At 41.7% G+C, this 23,521-nt stretch overlaps 1 protein-coding gene across 8 annotated transcripts in view; it reads right to left on the bottom strand.

The window, feature by feature from the left end:
- Positions 1–23,521, bottom strand: part of FAM13A (family with sequence similarity 13 member A) — a 125,345-nt gene that overhangs the window by 31,210 nt on the left and 70,614 nt on the right. For 3 of the 8 annotated variants that reach the window (XM_071431617.1, XM_071431619.1, XM_071431623.1), the window contains 6 exons: positions 14,174–14,218; positions 12,411–12,590; positions 9,399–9,585; positions 6,481–6,557; positions 5,738–5,780; positions 565–715 (listed from right to left, as the gene is read on the bottom strand). In XM_071431617.1, coding sequence (XP_071287718.1) covers positions 565–715; positions 5,738–5,780; positions 6,481–6,557; positions 9,399–9,585; positions 12,411–12,590; positions 14,174–14,218 — 683 coding nt within the window. The remainder of the gene's footprint in view (positions 1–564; positions 716–5,737; positions 5,781–6,480; positions 6,558–9,398; positions 9,586–12,410; positions 12,591–14,173; positions 14,219–23,521) is intronic. The other 5 variants (XM_071431618.1, XM_071431624.1, XM_071431621.1 and 2 more) reach the window with 4 other exon arrangements.

Here is a 23,521-nt window from a genome sequence, read left to right on the forward strand (position 1 = left end):
AGAGCTAAGAAATTGTATTACAGCAATTTATATGACATGCAATCAATTTAACACTGCCATTTAAGCTGGTCATAAGAATTCCTTCACAGCATACACAAAAAAAAGTTGTTTGTAAGACAAAGTAACAGACAGACAGCATTTTTTTATCAGCTGTGCTTTTCAGGTGTGAATCATTATTTCCAAACAGTGATTGAAGAAAAGTTCTTTTTAGACTCTGAAATACCCAGTTGCTTTGAAGTGTGGGGCAGTCTAGCTTAATTACCACTGACCAGCCACTAAGAAATAAGGTATCTTGAAATCCTCAGAGACTTAACAGTACTAAACAGAACATGAAAGTAACTTCAAGAATAAAACATTTCATTTTCCACCTCTAAGTGACAATGAGAGTTAGTACCATTCAGTATTTGCTTCCAGTTTCTCCAAACTTTCCCTTCTATATTCAGGACAAAGTTGTTTTTTTACTGTTTTTAGCAAAGGAACATGGTCACATAAAGATACACCCAGCCCACTGGGGTTTCCCTCTCTCCCATTTCACTCACACAACCAGCCATCACACAATCCTACCTTCCCAGTTGTTGTCATCGCACAGTGATGTTAAATCCAGCCGAGGCACTTCAGATACAAAGCTGTTTTCCTGATCATCAGCATCTTGATTTCTTTGCAACTTGTTTTCAGGCATGCTTGGATGTTCTTGAATCTTCATACTTGAAGTCAGCTATGTTCCCATACACCCAAGGAAATGAAAGAGAAAGGAAAAAAAAAAAAGGTCTCAGGATGCAGAGGGGGGAAAAAAACCCCTGCAAGTCACAGCAGCAGTAAGCTCATGCCTTTAGCTAAAAAGATCCAAACAGACCCTGCTGTTTCCAGCTCCAAATCCAAATCCCTTGCTTGGTGACCCCTGCGTACTAATTGCTCACTCACACCAGTAAAAACATCCGTCCATCTGCCTTCCTTGAATTTTTCCTTCTTTAGAAAGCTACTGCAAGTTCCTGAGACTGTCTGCCCTGACAACTGCATGCAGCTGAGAAAGCCTCCAGTAGTGGAGTGGGATGAAGTGGGAGGGAGGGAAGCAGGGAGGCAGGGAGAAAGGGAGAGGGAAGGGGGTGGCTGCGTACACTTCCTACAGGAGCACAACTCCTTCGAGCAACAACAAAAACGCTGCTGCTGCTGCTGCTGCTGCTGTGAGGCTGTAGCAATATGGTGCCTTCTAAAGAGCAGGCACCAGAGCTCCCGAGGCAGCAGCCGCAGCCAGCCAGCACTGCAGGCTACGTACATGAATGCTCTCATGCAGGCTGTGCTGGCTCAGATCAATTAGTGCCAGCTAAGCTGTGCTGGCTGCACATTCCCCGATTTCCTGTGGTTGTTTTCTAGCTGGGCGTGGGGAGAGCAGAACTATTTATGGAGGAGCTCTGGGTATTAAAGCGGTGTTGCGCAAATCCAAACAGCAGCAGGGTTTGGCATCTCAGCTGGAAGCAGTGTGGACTCTGGGAAAACGCCAAAAAATTCACAGAAGCATCCAGTAACAGGGATAAAAAACCCAAAAAAAGCAGAATTCTGTCAAGTACATGATTCATCAGCTAGTAGTACCTAGAAGCAATCGCTGTTTGTCTGAGCACTGTTCCCCCTGCACATACCACACGTCGTGTGTGTTTATGCAGAAATCCCTGCCATTCCCACAATCCAGGGACACAGTGCGCGTGCCCGTGACAGCGCCCGATGAGAGCGCTTCTGGCACTCCAAAATAAATTAGCTGTAAGGCCTCACAGAGAGCAGCAGGGAAAAGGAAGTGTAGTGCATGTACATAAACAGGTAGTGTGATATGTATAAACCCACCAACAAACACGGAGCTGGATGAATAGACAGGATTATGTTACTACATAAACTATTTGGATTTGTTAAAAACAGCTTAGGCATAATTCTCTCAAATATAGTCTAGTGGGCAGTCAGCGTGCAGATTTTCCCTCTGTAAATCTAGTAAACAATCTGTAGATTCTGATCTGGGAAGAAAATGGACCAAAAAAAATAACCAGCATTTCTGGACCTATTTTCCTTATGAATCCAGAAGCACGGCCAAATGCTTCAATATCCTTAGTACATGCCACTAAGGCACGTTTACTTTTTTTCATCTGCAGAAAGCTAATAATGTGTTTGGTGCATCTCTTCCCTTTTAAGCAGAGAAAAACAAGTAACTTTCATGAAGAGGGAAAAAAGTTGCCTAGTAGACAAATCATATGAATAAATGTTTTTATCTGGATTCGGTTCCATCAATCCGTGCAATTGAACAGAGTGCTAAATAATCTCATCTAGGCTTCCTTTCCCACAAAAGGTTGGATCAGGTGATCTTTTGAGGTCCCTTTCAACCTGGGCTGTTCTACTGTTCTAAAAATCTGATGAATACTCTGGTATTTGTAAAGAGTGTTCTGCATTGTATTTGTGTAAGGTGTGTATTTCCTGTTCATTTCAATAAATGGCCTTTTTGAAACATTGTAACACAATGAAACACTAGATGATACTTTGCCAAGCACTAATAACTCATGCAGCTTGGCGCTAAATCTGATTACAAATGTGTTTATTGTGAGAGCTGTGCGTGGAAAAATGCTAATTCACCATTCAGTATCTTTTAAGCTGCTTCCAGGTTGGGAGGACTTAAATATTTCTCTAAGGTCCATTGACAAATTTCCTGCCAGAATTTAAATAGTCTGTGTACTCACAAACAAAGACTGGTCAGTGGCCAAATGTACCAGTTGATAAACTGCTTGTAAATTGCCAGCACAGTATTTAAAGGTTATATTTTAAGGCAAGGAAAGAAATAAAGCACCGAGTTTCAAAACAGGTGCTATTTTTAATAACGAAGAAGTGTGAAGGAGAGGAACGTACCTAGATTTTAACAATTTCAAAGGGAGCAACCTGAGAATACCATCTCATCACCACTACTGATACTAATTAGAGATAAATGTCTTTCTATGAAGGATGCACAATCTCCTGACTTATTAAGACTCTTAAAAGGTATCAGTAGCAGACATAAGGGCACTTCCCAGACAGGCAAACATTTCCATTACACATATATTAGAAAGATGGTATCGGTGTCTTCTTCCTCCTGAAGTCATTTCAGTAATTGGAAATATTTAAAAGGTGTGTAAAACCAGGCCTGTGCCTTGCCTGCAGCCAGTTACTCTCCTTTCCTTGCTCACTGATGTAGGCTCTAATACAATGAATAAATCATTAGGTGTTCTGAAGAACAATGGTGGTATAAACCCAGGGGACTCAAGAAAGCAGATTTTTAACTTCTTTTGCATTAATGCTCCAAACCCATAGAGTGGTAGATAATTCAGTATTCCCATCACTTATTTTCTTTTTGGATTTCCTGATGCCACCAGCTGCCACTCTCTAGGAAAAGAATCAAGTAAGGGAGAACTACTTTGTTTTAGGTATGGATGCACCACAATTTCTTACAAATCAGAGGGGCAATAAGTTGATGATGCTGGTAACAGCTGGCAGCCACAGTTCACTGCAGATATTACATAAATGACCACAAAAAATATTCAAAGCAGGTACTAGAATTCTGCTTTTTGGAAGCTGCTCCTGCAGCCATGCTTTGCAGGCAGCAGTAACTACAGATCTAAGCAGCCTGGGGATTAGTCAGCTGCACTCATTCTCCCTGCTCCAATGGAGATTGAGCACAAAGAGCAGCTCAAACAGCAAGAAATAAATGGCAACAGAATGACTTTTAAATTCTGGTCAGGAGGTTGGTATTCTGTTCAATTACATGTGGATTCCAATCAACTCTACATAAAAGGCTTGCTTCCCCCACACGTGATTTTCCATTACAGCCACAAGCAGGAAGCATCCTTAAGCACATTTTAGGGATACAACCTGATGCAAGACCACAGCCAATCTGCTGCTTTCCTCCTACCTGAGTCATGCCAACACCCTTCTACACTTGGTGCCATGTTGGTATGAATCTTAAATACTACTCCCTTATCAAAACCTGGGTACTAGAAACCTGTGGTTTTCCTCCTGGAACTTAGCTACTTTCAAGAGCAGATTACAAAAGTTACAAAACCACTGAAAATTCATTTGAGGCTTGTATTTCAAGGTAATTTTACAATCTCATGGAGAACCAAATCAGCAAAACCAGTAGCTATAGCAAATTCCAAATCCTTATCCTAACAGCTTTAGACTGGTGGCAGGGTGAGAAAGAGAAAAGAATAAGAAGAGCCTTGTCCCTTCCTCAACCTGAATGAGCTGTTTGTTATGAAATGTATGTCTTTAAGCTGCCCTAAGCAAAAGGCTTATAAGGGGCAAGGAATGTAAAACAACTCTGCTGGAATGTAACATTTTCTTGACCTTGTAATTCCTATATAATACACAATCTCTGGGTTAAGATCCTCTCTTGCAGTTAAAATTTTACACTTTAAAACTTTTCCTAAGGTGTAGTTTATTTTAAGGTTATGATTTAATATTTAAGTGTATCTCCACCAGGCTAATTGAAAAGCTTTATAGGAGTATTGCATGGCAGGGCAGCAACAGCAGCTTTTCCACATGCAAGTGGGTACGTGAGGAACAAGCTGTTGCAAAATCCAAGCTCTGGAAAATACAACAGCTCACAAGCAAGTGCAAGGGATTACTGACCCTCTGGGAGCAAAGTAGGAGATCCATGGTAGCCCAGCCAGAGCAGTGATCAAAGGCAGCTCTGAACACCCTTTGCAGGGGCTACATATTTCAGGGTCCAACAAACTTCACCAGCTACCACACAGCTGATCAGAGCTCAGCTCTTAGCAACCTTTTACCTTTCCTGCTAGGTGGAAATAATTCCTACCAGAAATGAAGTCTTTCAAAACAATAAATGCATAGTGGCTTTTATTTTTAAAAGAAACACAAGAAGAGTACAATTTAAAAGTATTACCAGCCTTCAGTCAACTCCTGACAGCCAGAGGAATCAGACAGTGGCCACAGCTGCTTTACTGTGCCCATTTGAAATGGATGCACAACTGAGGGAGAGGTGCCTCAGATAACTCTCCCTAGTATTTTAAATGCTTGGCTGTCTAGAGGCTTTTTAAGTAAACCCAGATGAACCAGTGACTGCAAAGGGATTTAACCTAACCCAACTCCAATCTTTGAAAACACCATAAAGCCAGTGCAAGAAGTGTTTGTTTGTGTGTGTGTGTGTGCAAGAGAAATGAAAAGCTGGGGGAAAAACTGTTGCCATCAACATCATGTCTCTTCTCCTGACATCCATCCCATCCATCAACTTAGAAAGAAGCAGGAGGAGGTGATCCAGTTTTCTAAGACAAATGGATTACAGACACCTATGTTCAAGAGCAACAGGATGCAGTAGGAAATGATAAATAAAAGGCCAAATGATTTTAGCAAAATCAAGAGAGACAAGCTAATCTTACAACCCTGAAAGATAAGAAGTCAGACGTCCTGTTTGCCATAATTAATAAGGGAACTTCATGTCACTTAAACCACAGTGCTGAATTCAGTGATCCTTCCCTTTTTGGCAAGGAGGGATCAAAAGGACTGAAACAGAAGCTATCAGACTCTCCAGTGGTTGAGAGGCTCCCTAAACTATGTAAATAAAAAGCAGGGGTAGGGACAGAAAAACTATATGCTAACTCCATTTTTCTTGTGAAAACAAAACTATATGCATAACTACTTGTTTCTGCTCAATAAAATGCTCATTTAGAGACCACAAAACTGAAACACAAAAACAGCAACAAAAAAAAATACTAACCTGAGAATGCCTGAAAAAAACCTCATCGTTTTCACTCTCTTTGCTATAAAAAAACAAAAACAAAAACAAACCAACATATTACAAACACAAAACCAGACTTGTCTTTTAACAAAAACAAGCAGGACTTCTGCACACAAAGGTTTTTACATTCTTGCTAATCCTGCACACTCACTAATTCACACAATAAATGAAGGGACTCTCTGGGCTGCAACATTCAAGCTGCTAAACTATGCATTTTTTGCTTCCTCTCAGGAGCTACTTGAGAACAATTATGTAATTTAATTCCAATGCCCTTAATTCAAACCTATCCCAACAAATGTTATTGTTGAGAGAAACTGTCATCTCAGGTGAGCAGAGTGAGGCTGCACAGCTCTCACAGAAGAGTGAAGCTCAAGGGAAAGGGCTGGATTCCCAACCCAGAGGCAGGTGAGACAGGCCCTGCATTCCTGTGCACAGCTGGTTCAGGTGCTCCACAGCTGATTTCTTTTCAAGTCTGCACCATCAGCACCTTCAGTGACATTCCTATCAGGCTGGGAAAAGAGCCTTGGTGGCATTTGCTGCAGGGCAAAGCCCATACAACACACATTCTGCCTCCATGAAGCTCTGCTTGGAAGCTAACATGGTGGGTATCTGTTCTGTGGCATACATGTCACCCCCACAGCCTGGGTGGGAGATCTCTCAGGATGTACTACAACCACAGGGAAAGGAAAACATATAAATACATAAAATAAGATTAAAATCACCTTTCTTCAGATAAAATTTCCATGTCATCAGGTCCTGTTCTGTCTATAGGCTTGGATGAGCTAAAGTTTTCCACACTCTGCAATACAGTAAATATTAAAGCAGTAAGATATATATGAGAAACAGATTCAAGCTGCAGGCCATTAAACAGATCAAATACAGAAAGATCCAACAGGATTTCTAGGAAAAAGGTAACACACTACTGCCCACTGCACTAAACAAACCCCACACTTTATTGCCCATAAACTGCAAGAAAACCCAACTGCTCCCTGCTTTGTCTCTTTCATCAGACAACCTCAAATGTCAGAACAGAATGAAGCTGCATGGTACCTTGGCAGCTCCCATTTTACAGACTGACAGACAGCCTAGGCTTGGGAGCAATTCTTTGGTCTGTGCAACTCCGGTAAGAGCAGGCAGCAAAATCCACAGTAACCTCTCAGCAGAACTCCTTTATGTTCATGTTAGAAAATCCTCCACTTCTCAGCCAAACCCTTCCTTAGTTTCTTCTTAAACAGGCATAAGAATGAAAAGAGACTGACTGCACAGATGTAATGCTGGGCTAATAGGAATGCAGGGCAAACAATCCAACTGGTTGTGACCTCATGTTCTGAGATTTGTCTTGGTTACCATTAAGAACATTAGCACTGTTGAGTACTGTGAGGACAAGCCATGTGGCCACTTCGAGCACATGTCAAGGAGGCTTTCTACCCTGGGTTTTGGGCAAGTCCCTCTAAAATAGAAGGAAGTGGGTTTCTGCCCTGGAAACTACATGCACAGACTTCCTGGGGCAGCCTTCTCTCATGTGCTACACCTCCAGCCCTATATGGTGACACAGGTCAGTTATTCTAGCCTTGCCTAATTTGATTCTTGGAGTCCTACTGATACCTGGTTACCATGTCCCTAAAATGCAGTTACAAGCTTTTAATGCTTTGTGGTTGGTTTGCTTGGGAATCTAAGTGGAGCTGACAGTTTCTCCACCACTGACTTGTGCTTTTGAGCCAGATGCAATCAGACAGCTCAGAGGAAAGCTTCCCCACACTGTCCTACATACTCTTTCAGGCTTTGAAAAAAAGGAATACTCAGAAAAGGGTGTTTAAGGAGAGACAACATCACAAACTTGTTTACATGACAAAGGCCTATTAGTAAATGCTAAGGTGCATGTTATGTTATAATCCAAGTAGGTAGCCTAATTGGGGTTATTATTTGATGTATAAAGGTGTAGCCAAAAGAAAGCTAAACCATCACACATCCTTCTGGCAGTCTCTGAAATGCAAGTATGTAATAAACATACTCATTAAAACTTAAAAAGCAGCTTCTGCTCTTCCAAAACAATAGCACCATGCTCTCTACAAGATGTTTCATAATGATACTTGCAGGTGATCATCCCACTCTGACATTTCCTACAGCAGAGCAAGCAAGAACCACACTGCTGGTCATCTTGGGAAACTTTTAATATAAGATTAGTTCATTTTCCACTCCTTTCAGCCTTTGCCCTTCAAGAGATCAAAAAATGAGGGGCAGGGTAAAGTCCAGTGGACACAGCTAAGTATGAGGACATTTCTTCTGGGCACAGTTGAAGACTTCATGAATGCTTTTCAGATCTGCAGCAAAAGTGGACACTTTCATCAGTACTTCTTAAATCCTGATAAAAACTCTCATTTACATTGAAACTGCTTTAGACTCCACAGGCACAGAGAAAAGGTGATGAAAAGTAGACCTTTGCCTATCTTAAAGTGCATTGCTACAAGCAAAGACAGAAGTGTGAATGCGTCTGTCTCACTCTGCTTTCATGAAGTATCACATGAGAAGATTGTGGATACTGAGCACTAAATTTAAGTTACTAAATTGAGCACAGTGTACAATTTTTGGCATCTTGCCTTCTTTTGATCATAATGAAATGCAAATCTACCTCTCTCTAGAATCTCTGCACAGGGTAAGAATATCAGATCATTGCAATTTTGTGATCTAAACAAAGTGAGTCCAAACACAGGTCAGATTAAGAACTTGCTTTCAGCAGGCTCTAAAACTTAATCAAGCATCACTGAAGGAAATGCCCTATAGGTCAGGACAGCGTTTTCACACAGCTCTTGCTTTCCTGTTAACCATGCAATGCATGCTTGGTGCAGGCACAGCACTTCTGCCACTGCATGCAAACCTTGCACTGAAGCACAGTGTGGTTTCTCAGCTGCTGACACCCCAGTCAGTGTTTGCTCTGGCTGAGAGGGAAGGAAGGTGAACCAGTCTTATTCTACAGCTTGTAGAAGTGTAGGCAAACTGTCCTCTACTGTGAAGGTCACACAAAAATATGCTGGAAAAGTTCTACAGTATTCAAAATGTTTACAATGTTATAACAAAGTCATTGATGTCTTCAGTAAAAAGTGGATAGAGGGATCATCTTTTGGACCAACACACTTCAAAGTGCTTTGCAAATTGCAAGCACCACAGCAAAACACAGGCTTTAGGGACATGGCATAAAATACCTTTGCCATCTCATTATCAAGCAGTCACTTGAAATCTAGTTTCAGAGCTTAGCAAGAATATGAAAATAAACTTGATGTGAACATGAGAACCTACATCTAAGGTTCAAACTCCTTGCAAAGCTTCTGAAAGACTGGGAAAAAGACCTATATCCTTTTATGCTTTCCAAAATGCTTCACCAAATTCAAAAGAAAAAAGCAAAAAGTGGTAGAAAGATAAGATGACACACATGGAGTATCACAGCAGAAATATGGCTCCTCAGTTGCCTCATCACAAGGGTTACAAGTGTCGGATCCAGTGTTTCCCATAGTCCAAAATAGGCACTGAGGCCTGTACTGCAGGCAAAAATGACTACCTAAGGGATACAGATGTGCACTGAAATAAAAAAAGAGCTTTTCCCATCCTAGTAACAGACATCAAATAGTGCAGTGTGCTGGCTTACCACAGGACTGTCCTGGTTGTCATTAAGCTCTGAGAGCTTGGTGCTGGATTTCTGCCGCTTTGATTTATTCCTTTCACTAAGGTATCCCGAGCTGGTGTCTTGTAATTTTTCTACATCTTGAGCAGCTAGAATACAATCTTCAAGACTGCTGAATCCAGAGGGAATGTTCTCCTTGTTGACAACTTCCCTAAAAAGAAAAGGGACATTACAGCAAGAGGTTGCTTAAAACACTCTCTCACTACATTTATAGTAGCAATAGAGAACTACATCATATGGGCTGCAGTTCCAGCAACACCATCTAGTCCCTATGAAACCACTATCTCTGGTTCTTCCCAATGCAGCCAAAACCACTCACTGTGCAATGCTAAATCCCACTCAGGAGCACAACCCAATTGCATACACCTCAGTTGAAAAAGCTGTGAGGATCCATGTTTGGGATTTAATTCACTTGCCACTAAACCAAACACACAGAAGCCTTCACATGGAAGCTGGACTAGCCCCTGGCTGCCTGTGCAATTTTTATAGAGTATGAACCATATTTTCCTTTGAGACACGAGCTTTTAATTTAGAAAAGTGATTCACAGCTGCGGTCCAGGGTTCTCCTCTGGTGCATGACACCGCATAATTGGCCCTCTTACTCATAACTCTCAAATGCAAGAGCAGGACCGGGTGGTGCTTCAGCCAAATGCTTGATTTCTATTTGGGAATTACACAAAACATAAAAGGGAATGTACCTCTGCAATGGTAACACAACTGCCAGGACAGAGGACTGTTTTGCTGGCTTGGGAAGGGGATGGACAGCCAGCCCTAAGTCACCACGTGATGCACTTGCTGGGACTCTCTGGGCTTGCAGGGTTTGTGCCTGTTTACCAGAAGCCTGGCATTTGGCTTATCTAGCCCTGCTGGATCCTTCAGCAGGCAGCTTCCCATTTACCACTTGTTAAGTAGTCCTCCCTCTACTTTGCCCAGCAGTGAAGATGCACATACACATCACTACACCATGGGAACAGGAGAAACACAAGGCATCTCATGACCCTGCCAGGGGCTAAAGGCAGCTTGCTTACACTTGACACTGAATCTGGAACATTTGCTAACTCTGTGTGGCTATTTTACACAGTGCTGTGCAACTCCAAAGCCTGCTTTCATGAACAGCAGGAGAACTCCTCTAGACTTGACTGGTGTGATAAGAAACCAGTTACTCTGCAGTATCTGGACAGTGCCAGCACGGCAAGTATTCAGAACAAAAACAAAACTAGAAGGTTCCAGTGACTTTCTAGATGACAGATCTCTAGGTTTTGTTGGTGGAAAAGAGATACAAAGAGGCATGATAAATCTCTGACTAAACTTCTAAGATAACACATTTGCCTTTGTGGAAGTTTTTACAAACCCTTCAGCAGACCAATTACACATTCAGAGCCTGTAGATCATGTAATCTTCAAAGCCTGGGAGTTCACCTATGTGATTTTGTGATAAACACTCTTCCTGCCTGTAGTCCCATTTTGTGACATTACAAATCCTCTTGTGATCCATCCATCACAAGGCAAGGAGATGAAGTCACTAACAATCAAAAAAACAACAAAAAAACATTTTGAAAGGAATTCTCAATTTCAGTAGTTTACCCAGAGAAATCCCAGCAATCTGACCTAAAGGAACCAGAGAAAACAATTTGGACCACAGCCAGCATTCAAATCTTCCAATGTGCTTTAAATCCTTGGCTCCAGCTTTCTGGACTGAGCCTGAATGACTGTGTCAGTCATATCTAGAGGCAGCTCTGTAACTCAGAGCTGAAGAAAAGCCCTGCAGTACTATATGCTTCCGAACACGTACACTAGCCAGTCTCTGACCTACTTACCTGAGAAGCCTGTCAGCAGGGCTACTTAACAAGAAAAACTACTTTAGAGCTGCTGCCAGATACTTTGGTGACTTGCAAGAGCCAATTTCCCAGGCCACCTTTACAGTGTATTTTGATTCACTGTGAAAATGGTGGGGTTTTTTTTTTTTTTTTTGGTAACTACAGATTTTTTGTACAAGAGCAGCACTGACACATTTTGGGAACTACCACGGATGCAATATTAACGTGAGGTATCGATGGCTATGCACCTGTATAAAAATAGCTTCATATAAGAAGGCACAGATCCAATAAAATTTGGGGAATTCAGCACCCAGGAAACAACAACAGGAGACTAGATGTTTATTTTGGAATCAACTTCAAACCCTAGCAATCCAATACTGCAGTGAGGCATACACATTCCTTACAAGAGCTAGTGCTGTGTTACAGATAAACATAAGAGTTGAACCTGGCCTTGTCTGTGCTACGGTTTCTCAAACACAGCTGTGCCTTGTGTAACAAGTTGGTTAAAGCTGTGGTGGTAATACATCTGTACCACACAATAGATGTCACAACTAGAGAAGTATGAATGGAAAAACAGGTATTATCTTCACTCTTTGACAGACATTTAAGGAAATTCACTACTAAGTCATGCTTAAACTTTGCGTAATAGGGTGGATAAAAAAAATCTTAGATTCTGATTAATCAAAAGGAAGATTTTTCTGATTTCAGACAAACTCCCAAGTCTCCTCACTAAACCCAAACACAAGCTGTGCCTCCACACACAAAAGTGGAACTTAATCTCATTTTTGAAGACATTCTGAATTCAGAAAAGCAGCTGAGCCCAATGTTTTTATCTAAAAAAAGTTAAAAGGCAGCAGAGCCAACTGCTTGGGAAATTCCACTAATGCAACAAATACCGTAAGTCACCAATTCCAAATACTGTAATTAAAAACTTGACTGCATAACCCCCCTAGATTTTTATCATGCTCTGCCCCACTCCACGATCTAGCAAACTCTACATTTCTCAGCTCTGACTGATGCAATGGAGCTCTGCACAGGCACTGCAGTCAGGGCAAAGGTCAGTGCCTTTCATAACAGAACGCAGCATTGCCTTGATAAGAAGACATGACTGGGGTAGACTTGTAAATACACTTTCCAAAACAAAGAAATCAGGCTCATACATGTCTCTGTTTCTCCGGGCTTCCTCCTGCTCTTTGTGGTGTCGCCTTCTCTGCCTGGCAGACACATTAGAAGAGGCTGAAGACGTCCCGGATTCAGAGTCCTCTGAACTCTGGCCGCCTGAGCCATGAACATCAAAGAGATGCTGCTCCACGGCTGAGCGGATTGTCTTCTCTAAATACCTGTCAAGCCGAAAAATAAGGTCAATTGAGCTCAAAGATTTTGTGGAGCTCCCTCTCTTCAACAATAAATAAAACAAGGGTATCTGTGGGTTATGTTTTCCTAGGATGGCAGCACAAAATGTCCCAGCGCTACGACATATGCAAAGAGCAATGCCAAAATCTTCAGATACCCACTGGCTCAAGTCCCTCGGAATAGCTGCGCCTTCCCAATTATTATTGCTCTTTTTATTTCTAGGGATGTCTGAAATTTCAGTAAAACAACTAATTTTACTTACTGCAACTACAGACATTGGTGCCTGACTTTCATCCTCCACTTAAAAACCCCTGCTGTGACAAAATTGCATTTGATACCGGGCCATGCTGACAGGGGTCACGTCTGTTGTGCAAAACAAGCTCAGTAAGGCAATGGATCACCTGCAAGAAGATGATTCACTTCTGTCTCACAGAGGGATGACAATATGCAGTAGCTCACTGTGAACTCCTCACATACATTGTGACCAAGCATGGGTTTTGTTCTGAGTTCATGCCATTTTTACACATTCTTGGGCCACATTCTTGTGCATCCACAGCCACCCTGACACTGATGTGAGACCACTCTCACACTCAATGGCACTAAGACAGCTTCCACACAAGCCACCACAAGAGAGTCCCTGCAGTTGCATCAGTTAAAGGTGTGGGACTACTTGAACTTTCAACACAAATGAATTTTTGTTTTGGTACTGCCATTTTCTTGTCAGATTCCCTTCCTTCCTTCATCAGAGGAAGCTTTTATGGGAAAAAGATTTTTTTTCCAAAGAGATCATACAGAAACGTGTTTTTGTATACATCCCCATCCCATCTCTGTTTCTCACAATGCTTTAAGCAGTCACTGAAGAATGGGTTTTTCAAACTTGCATGTCCAAAGTCCATGTATGGCTTCTACTGTTTTTTCCATAATTAAAATATTATTTCAGGATTTGCTGGTTAATTTTCAACTGAGTAGCTACAGTATGGGAATCTGTGCTTGGGCTCATTTCTCCTTTACAAAAGCTGTGCTAAATTGCTGCACTTGAAAGTCAGCTGAGACTGCAGTTCCTGGAGAAGTCAGAGAAGTCAGAAGTCAGAAGACCTTAGCAACTGCAAAAGCCCAGATGGTTTAACTAGACAAGTATGTCTGTATTTCACTATTGACAAAGATCAGTTCTGCAAACCCATCAGCCACTGGGAATTCCCAGCTCCAGCAAAGGAGCCAACTCATTTTAGCTCTGCTCCTCCCAGTTACAGCAGTAGGGTCAGGTCATGTCCTCTGCTGGGATGCAATAGGGAGCAAACAAGAGCAAGAAGATGACAGAGAGCAAAAAACTTCTCAAAATACGTAAGTTCTGCCTAAGCAAAACATCACAGGCACAGTGAGTAAAGAACCAAGGGCCTGAGAAGTTTTCAGGAGGAAGTGATTTATTATTGTTGTAGATTAATTGCTCTGGGAAACACTGTCTCTTTTTTTGTTTATGTAAGAACAACTCTTAAAGAGAAATCAAAGAATAACCAGCAATACCTTAAAAAGCTCCAAGAAAGATAGCTACAAAATTGTAAAAGACACTTACTCTCCTGTAGCAGGAACGTTGCTACTGACTTGTGATACGTGGGTACTGTACAAAAGAAAAAAAAAAGAAAAGAAAGGTAGATCTTAATATCAAAATAAGGTCTTAAAACCTCTTGCTCTTTGCAGTGCTAAGATTCAAAGGTCTGAGCTGTCTCAACAACAACTGTGTACACAGGTCACAGGTTTTCCCCTTAAGGAATTTTCACTCCCACTGTGACGTGGCATATTTTGACAAGTCAATATCCTCAACAATTAATTTCCCTGTCATTCCCATGAAATAGGCAAAGGTCTAACAGCAAAGGTCTAACAGTTGAGTATTTCAACCTCAACATGTTACAGATTTTTTCTTTTCTTGTGGGCTTTCTGCTGATGATGTTTTATCCTCATGACAGCAGTCTTTGTCTTTTGAAGCTGACTTGAAAATGTATACACTTAATATTTAACTGCTCTCTCTGTTTAACTATTCTCTCTTTAAACATACTCAAATAACATATTCATATTCTTCGCTTCACATTTTAAAAAATGAAATCTATGCATGCTTCTCTGTTTTTTACCTCAGTCTGTTATCAGGCTCAGGAAGAGCTGACACAAGTGTAGATGTTATCACTTGCTGTTCAGAGCCCTTCTGAACAAGCTGACCTGGCACAGGTGTCACTGCTTTCTTCCCTCTGCCAAGCTGAGTCCCATCCTGCCCCTTCTTCATCCACTGACTCAGCTGACTCAGCCTTGCAGATAAGGTGACACTGCCTTTTCATCCTTCCTGCGACCTCCCTTAAGTCAAATAAACTACAGGCCTAGGGGTTTCATTTCAAATTATCCCCATATCAGCAGAGTACAGCTGGCTGATAAATCCCAGTAAAATGTGGTCAGGATACAAAAGCCAAGCTGGATGTAAGACGTTCTTCCTGCCAAAATAGCCACTCATTGTTTTCAGTCTTCACCAGTTTCTCTCAAATCATTTCATTGCAGGACCATCAACAGCTGATTTGCCTTTGCTACCCAAAGGTTTCCTCTCTGCTTCCCCTGAATACTTTGCACTTCACTGTATGGGGTTGGAGCCAGCTTAGAAACTGCAGCTCTCTCAGATAACCACTCTGTGGCTTTACTGGGTTTGAATGTCACTTGGGTAGAAGGCAGGCAACAGAGGAAGAGAAGGATAAATGAGGGGTCACTACAGCTATTTTAACAAAACTCACAAACCAGTGTGACTGCTCCCCACAAACACCCAGCTGCAAGTTACACTTGAAGTGTGCTTCAGGCTGAGCTGGTGTGCTCACCTGGCTCTAACCACACACACATCCTTGCCAGTCCCAGCCTCACTCAGTGCCACTCTCCAGTCCCAGCACAGGTCACTGGAGTGGTGGCACACCAGGAGAGCAGCCATGGACTTGCCAGTATGGTCCACATTACCTGAGCTGTTATGCCATGCAGATAATTTCATGAAGACATGCAAACAACTATTACTGTACCTATTATTACAGATAAAATACCTGCATACAGGAAACAAAATTTGCAAGATCACACTCTTCCCACATCTAACATCTTGACTATCAACTACAGGATGGCATTGGAATTTGAAGTGCACATTTCAAGCTCCCTACTTGCTTTCTGGTTTGCTTATAGGAACTATGTGGCCTCTTCCCAGCCCAAAACTAATTTTTAAGACCTGGATGTTAATATATCTCCCATGGAGACATATTAACAAGTAAGGTGCTATTGTGCTAATGTGGGCTAACCCACATTGTAAGACACAATTCATGGGCTTGCTACAGCTCCTACACCTATGGGAGTAAATTAAGGCTGTATCACCTTTTTATAGTATCACATGCAAGCCAAACTGAGTGAGGCTGTCTTTCATATCATACTTTTCTTCTCTGTTTTCATGCCAGGAAAGTGATACTGTAGAGGAAGAAAGGATTGTTTGGATTTTAGCTTTTTAAAACATCCCTAGGATATAGCTTTATTTACTTCTACCAATACAATTTTTTCTAACACCCAGTGCATTCTAATTCACTGTGTGCTTTAGTTAGTTAGTTAGTTAACTACTTAGTTAACTGTGTACTTTATTAACACCAATTCAGTTTTAAGTATATTAACCTAAGTTTTAATGATGCATAACAATTAATTTCCTGTATCTAGAAAAACCCTATTCAGGCAATATGGGTTCTGTAAGAAAGACAGTAACATGGTGATTTTCAAACTACTGACAAATAACAAGGAAGTATATATCCTATACATGCCAGCTGAGTGGATGACTACAAAACTAAGCTCTGATATTCTGATTTTATTGTACTGAATCCAAGTTTATCCTTAGCTCTGTGCTAAGTTAGTGCTCTTTTATTAGCTCCCTGTCAGTAAGACAGAGATTTTAAATCAGAGTTTTTCTAGATACACTAACTTCCTTTTAATTCCACAGTTGGTAACTTTCTTGGCCGTTTCATTTTGCAACTTAATTTGAATGTGTTACTAAATTGCTTTACTTACTCTCCACCAACCTTTCTTACACCGAAGAACTTCCCGTCCAAAACAAACGGTGGAGGAGAGAGAGTTACACAGTGGTTTTAGGACCCGAGCCTTCTGCAGGACAGAACAGGCAGTGCAAGAGCACGTTGGCAAACGCAGGCAAAGGCACCACCCTGGAAGGATTGCAGAGCCCAGACAAGCAGGCAGGGTGTATCCTGCGGGGTTTTCCAAACTTCTTGGGTGGCAGAAGCCGCTCTGCTGTTGGATTTCTGGGGAGCAGGCTGGGTGAGCCATGCCTGAAGAGCCCTCTTGGCTCTTGTGCCTGCCTGCGCAGGCAGCTGCCCTGCTCAGCAAATCATGCGGACAATGGAACTCCTGCTCTGCTCCAGTTCATTATTTTTATTATTTTCTCCTCACATCTGCTCCATTTCACTGATACATACAGTCAATTATCTCAACAGTTAGATTATCTTTATTAGATTATGCAGCTGCTGTTGCAGAGCATGCTGAGAAATAGAAATCTCATAGAAATTACAGGTTCTCCTCAGGTGACTGAAGGCAGCGGGACAGCTTCCCAGTGTTGGGGGACTTTTACTTTCAGAAAGCCAGCCAGAAAACCTGCATAAAGGCACACAGCTGTTTAGAGTGCCATGAACTTTTGAACTGATTTCTTATGACCCTCATGCTTTTCATTCTGGGAAGTCTGACCTCTAGCACTTCCTAGTTTTGTCTAAGTTGTTTACCCAAGTCTTTTGCTCACTTTCAGAGGTGCTCTATCAGCCCTAGATAATGTCTTACTTCACACGTAAGGCAAACTCTTACTGCATGGCCTCCTTTTTTCTGTTTCAGCCTCAAGGACAAGAAGGTGCTATCTTCCACCACCATTAAATCTCACCTGCACCTCCTAACTAGTCCTCCCTAAGTTTAAAAGATGTGCACCAGAGTGAGAATTATCTCATGTAATGCCTGCAGCTTGTCTGGTCTGTGTTGGGCATCTTGTGATAGCAGATGTTGGATACCAATGAGTTGGATATTCTCCTGATTTCTTTCATTCATGCCACAATTGAGTAAAATATCTTAGCATCTAGACAAAAACAGCAACAAAAAAAAATCCAACAGAGCAAACTAGGAAACTGACATACTGGCACAGTGTTTTCCCAGACTGGGTTTTCATTTATGAAGTCATTTAATTAATTATTGACAATACTTAATGGCCTAATTCATAAGCTATACTTGCAGTCTGGTATTAAAGTCACCTGTTGCTGACATGTAACAGTACATCTGCTTTATTCAGGAAGCAAAGGTGGCTTTTGTTCTTGTTTTTGCTTTTTTAAAAGCTGAGTGCAACAGTAAGAAAGCTTTGATAGATGCAAAAACTTTTTTACCATTTTGCTATTCCAGCAAGGTTGAGGATATTTAAATGGCTTTGCCATAACAGATGGGAAATTCCTGAAGTCCTGAACATAGTATTTCAATCCCTGATCTAGGAAGTTCCTATTCATAGGTATTTATATGGTCTAAATGCTATCCACTCTCCACACTGTGACATGCAATACTGCAAACTCATGTGGGATCCATTTCAAGGCAACTACTTTATTTGACACACTTTCACCAAAGAGAAGTGTTGTGATGGCATACAAAATATGAAAATAATGAGTTTAAAAACAAAAGGGGTGTGCTCTTAGTTACAGGGATGTCCCACCACACAGAGGACATGCTTTCATTATTTTCTCAGCACCTTCACTTTCACAAACTCAGATCAAATTATCCCTCCTTTAAACGTGGTAAATTATTTTTTACACTACTTTGTTACTACACAGAGAACTAACCCAACTAAAAGCAACTTTATTCAGGATTCCTAATGTTTTTCACTTGCACCTCCTTTATGACAGATGCACACTGACACCTACTGCTTGGAGCAGAGACAACCCTGCAGGGGATTCATAGAGGCCCCGTGATTCAGCTTGGTGAATTTGCATGGCTGTGCCAGTGCAGGCTCCCCTGCAGAGCAGGGAAATAATCCCCAGGGAGCCTCAGACCTGCATGGCAGCCAGGCACCCAGAGCAGGGACACCCAGTGGCCTGGTGGTTACTTTCAGCCAGTGCAGGTGTGATGGACATGAACAGGCACCACATTTGTGATGGAGCCCAGCACTCCTGTGCACTTAGGATCTCTTATGGCACATCCCTTGCAGGGAAAAGTGTTCAGTGTGAAGGTGGCCAAGTAAAATTTCTGAGCAGGTGTGAAATCCAGAGCAAAGTTTTCCAGTTCCTTCAGGAAACTGACCTGAGAACAAACAGCATTAAACACCTTACCCAATAAACTTCAGGGTAAGAATACTGACCTGCATTATTTAAAGAGTTGTCTCCAATAAAAACTGTTAAAAGGAGAAACAGCCAGTTGTACTGAATAATGCCTGCAGGAGTACTTCTAGGAAAAGAACCAGGCAAAACTGTCCAATGCCTTGCCCAGCACTCATGGGTATTTAATGCAATCTTTGGCTCTGCTTGTGATGTCAGGTCTCATTGTAATTTAATGCTCTGAATGTTAACAAGGAAGCTCCACACTACAAAGCTTTTGCTTTTCTCCCCTGTGACATCACTCTGGCTTATCTCAGGACAGGGAGCTGCCCTGAAAGCATCTACATGATTAATATCACATCTAAGGCACACAGGCCAGCACAAAGCATACCTGAAGATTCCCTGTCTGCTGAGAACTCACTGCATGCGTAGAGTGGAATTGTGCTACAGGGACTTGCTGCTTCATTACCTGAAACTGCTGAGTGTTTCTCAGTACTGATTACTCAAACATCCTGCAGCTGGTATTCAGAGTTTCACAAAGGAATTATACAAGGAGCACTTTTTAACAACGTCAACTCCCTTTACCCTTTACCACAAGGTTTTGTTATTACAGAAGGTTTTGGAACGTAAATGCCCTTCAGGCATGACTCCCTGGAACAATCCATCACCTAGCAAGGTTTTCCCCTTCTTTTAACACTATAGAAATCTCCTTGCCTGGTACTGAGCACAGCTGAGCAACAAATTATCTAATCAAGGACTACAGCAAGGGAGAAGATGACTCTGGTCAGCAATAGGTGAATGGATTCGAACCCCAGGTCTCCCAAACTGGTCAAGCTGACACCATCCTTATAATGCCCAATGAGAGAGGGCTCCAGCTATGTAATTAATAATTTTCTGCTCAAATAGATTAATAAAGTATCATCAGTATCATTATTAATATAAACATACTCCCATCTCTGTATAAACTCAGGGGGAATATGTGTACTCTGGTTAATTTCTTACAGTAGCTAGGATCTCCATGCTCTTTTCTCCATCTTGTAACAGTCTTCCCATTTCTTTAATCATCTTCACAAACCTAAAGCTACTGGAACACGAGTGACTTGAAAGTGTTTAAAGCTCACCTGTCTCTTGTACAAGGGTATCCATACTTCTAAGTGTACTGAAAATACTTCCTTTATATATCCACTGTCATGTGATTACTTCGACTTAAGTATTTTTATCCATACTTCCCTTTCATCCCTCCATGAACAACTATGTTCACATCTTTTTTTTTTTTCCCCCTGGCATTTCCAAATGCGAGGAACTCCCCTTTCAGGGCAAAGATTTTCATTATTAGACCTCAGGTACATGACTTTATTATTTATGTTATTATTTCTTTTAGTATATATCTTAAATTTGATGCTTATCTTTATAAATATATTGAAAAAGTAACTTATATATATATATGACAGGGAGATATTTTATAAATACATTTATATATCTCACTCTATATAATATTTCACTGTCACATATTTTCTCCCAGAAGATACTGCCAACCCATTCACCCTCCTAAATTTCTGCTATAAGCACAATTCATGAACATGATTTAACTTTATTATGCTAGCGGCTATCAAGGAAAAGAAGTTCATGGCACTAAAGGATCTCCAGCAGCAATCCCCTTCCTCTCCTATGAGCAGTATCTACACATCTCACCTCCTCCCTACCCATCTTGATGTTCTTGTACTCATGCCCACTTTTTCCATATAGATGGCATGATATAAAACATCTTGCTGACATCAGACAGATGAGGTCTTTCTTTTTCCTTTTCTTCCTCTCTCTGGAAAGTCCTTGAAAAAATAACATGGTTGTACTGGTGTTACCACTCTTTACAAACCCATGTCACATTTTGTCTCATTTACTGCTTAGTCTCATACTGCCACAGACTTTATTCCCTTACAAAGTAGCAGTGGTGATAAAGTCTTGACTTACCTAATATTGAAAGAAAAAGAAAAACAACCAATCTGTGTCATTTTAAGAAACAGTATATTTATTGGTGGTGTTCTGACAGCTCTGACTTAAAAGTTAAGACCTTTGGTACTTGTCTTATAGTTAAAAACATCAACCAGGGAAACATCTCGATTGTTAGCTGACATAGTACAGCACTGAATAATCAAGGCTGATTTGATTCTACTCAAACTGACTAATGGAGGATGTGCTGGTTTTGGCTGGGGTAGAGTTCATTTTCTTCCCAGTGGCTGGTATGTGGCTGTGTTTAGGATTTGTGCTGAACACAGGGTTGATAATACAGAGATGTTTGTTATTGCTGAGCAGAACTCACACACAGGCAAGGCCTTTTCTGGTTTCTGTACTGGCAGGGAATTTAGGGGTGCATGGGAGGGTGGGAGGAGACAGAGCCAGGCCAGGTGACCCGAACTGACCAAAGGGATATTCCAGACCGTGTGACATCATGCTCAGTGTGTAGAGTGGGAGGAAAAACGAGGAAGGGGAAGGGATGTTTCAGTGATGGCATCTGCCTTCCCAAGTAACCATTACATGTGACAGGGCCCTGCTCTCTGGAGATGGCTGAACACCTGCCTGCCCAGGGGAAGCACTGAATGAATTCTTTGTTCTGCTTTGCTCGTGTGCATGGCCCTTTCCTATTAACCTATCTTTATCTCAACCCACAACTTTTCCAGCTCTTACCATTCCAGTTTTCTACCAAATCCTGCTGGTGGGGGAGTGAGCAAAGCAGCTGGTTGCTGGCTGGGGTTAAACCATGACAGAGGGACACAATGTTCCTTCCATCTGGCAAGAGCCAAGTATTATGCAGTGTTTGGAAGCTAAAGAGCTCTTGTTCCCACTTACTTAACTTGTATAATTATCTATATGGAATTACTGCATTCACACTGCAGTGACCGCCCTGTGCCCAAATATTCATGATTCACTTGAAGGATTACTTGAGCAGTATTTCAAGCTATGTAAGTGTGGCTGGTAGTAATAGAAATAGATTTGACCATCAAACAGCTAAAGCAGACAGCCTTCCCTTCCTTGCCCATGGTGTGAAATGCAATTCCTACATATGTCATGCACAGCCTCTGGGGCAACAAGCTGAACTTTCAAAGTTACACAGAAAAAACTGGCCACCCACTCAAGTTCTCAGTTGTTGAAGCACCAGGAATCGCCCAGCCAGCACCAGCTCTCCTGCCAAATTAACTGCACTTGGCAACTGACCTCAGGATTTCCGATGTGTTACAAACAGAAGCAAGACTTACAAGCTGTTCCCTTTATTTACAAGTAACTGTATCCCAGCAATGTTACAAAAGACACGGGCTTGGCAAGAAGCCTGTGTATCAAGGTGCATGGCTCCCTCTCTGCTCCCACCAGCCATTTCTTCACTCCCCAGCTATGTGTTTACTGCTGACGGTTCCCTTCCTATTTGCAAGACAGATTCCCATGGAAACCCATCCCTTCATTTCAGTGGACACACTCAGTCTTTGTTCTCTCCCCTCATAAGCCTACATCTCTATTTAAGATGTTCCAATTTGCTCCCTTCCTCTCAGAAATGTCCTGCTTTGGTATCAGTTTTCTCAGATCCACTCCTTGTACTCCATCTCTCCTTGGTGATCTTGACAAGGTCAGCCAAAGAGAATCTCCTTCATGGATCATCTTTCTATAATCCAGGAAAGGGCTTGGAAGGACAGTTCTGAGCAGTAAGACAGATGGAAATGTAACGAAACCCTAAAATCATTTGAAGGTCACATTTAGCCAGAAAGAAAAACAAAGGGACAGACAATTTTCAATGGAAAGACATGAAGATTTAAACAGGGAAAAATTTGAGACAGGGGAATGTATGTATGCAGCTACAAAATAATCTCCTGAAGGAAAAGGCAGAATCTCCTTTGACAATTTGGAGCTTTTGAGGTACAGACTGAGTAACATCTGCACAAATGGATTGCAGGGAATGACAGTGTATCAACCCAAAGGCAGACAGGATCATAGAACCAGGCTAGTCCATGAACAACTCACTGACAGACATTTCTGCACAGTATGCATTAACTGCACTCCTTCTATGCTTCATATTAGAAAAATTCTTAAAAAAACCCCCAAGCTACAAAGATAAACAGGACTCTACACTAGAGATTAACAAATTTCAGACATCACTGTAAGAATTCCAATTATCACTATTCTCACAAAAAGCACCACTGGGATTTCTTTTTATTTGTTTAAATTCTGTAGAGATGAAAGAACCCAATTATAATATCTGGCCCTTCCTCCTCTGCAGCCCTTCACTGTTAATTGCTCTGGCTCCTGTTCTTCCACTAAGTATAAATGAAAGCACTGGAACTGAGCCTGCTACTGAAGCAAGCAGAGCAAACTTTCACAGATGTCAACAGAATTAAACCCCTTTTACAAGCAGTGACTTTGCCCTCCAGTTGGCAAAACAAGAAACAATTTGTTCAAATGCAGCATGAGCACCATTCCCTCCAGTGAGGCTTGCTGGGTACCCAGGCACTCTCCTGCTTTTCTAGGCTGCAGCAGGGAACTGGATGGGCTGCTGACTCACCATCTGGTTCCTGGTTTCTTTCTGAGCAGCACATGCTGCCAGT

Source organism: Agelaius tricolor, unplaced genomic scaffold, assembly GCF_023055355.1.
Source record: "Agelaius tricolor isolate 1412-34295 unplaced genomic scaffold, bAgeTri1.0.p SCAF_8, whole genome shotgun sequence".
NCBI lineage: Eukaryota > Metazoa > Chordata > Aves > Passeriformes > Icteridae > Agelaius > Agelaius tricolor.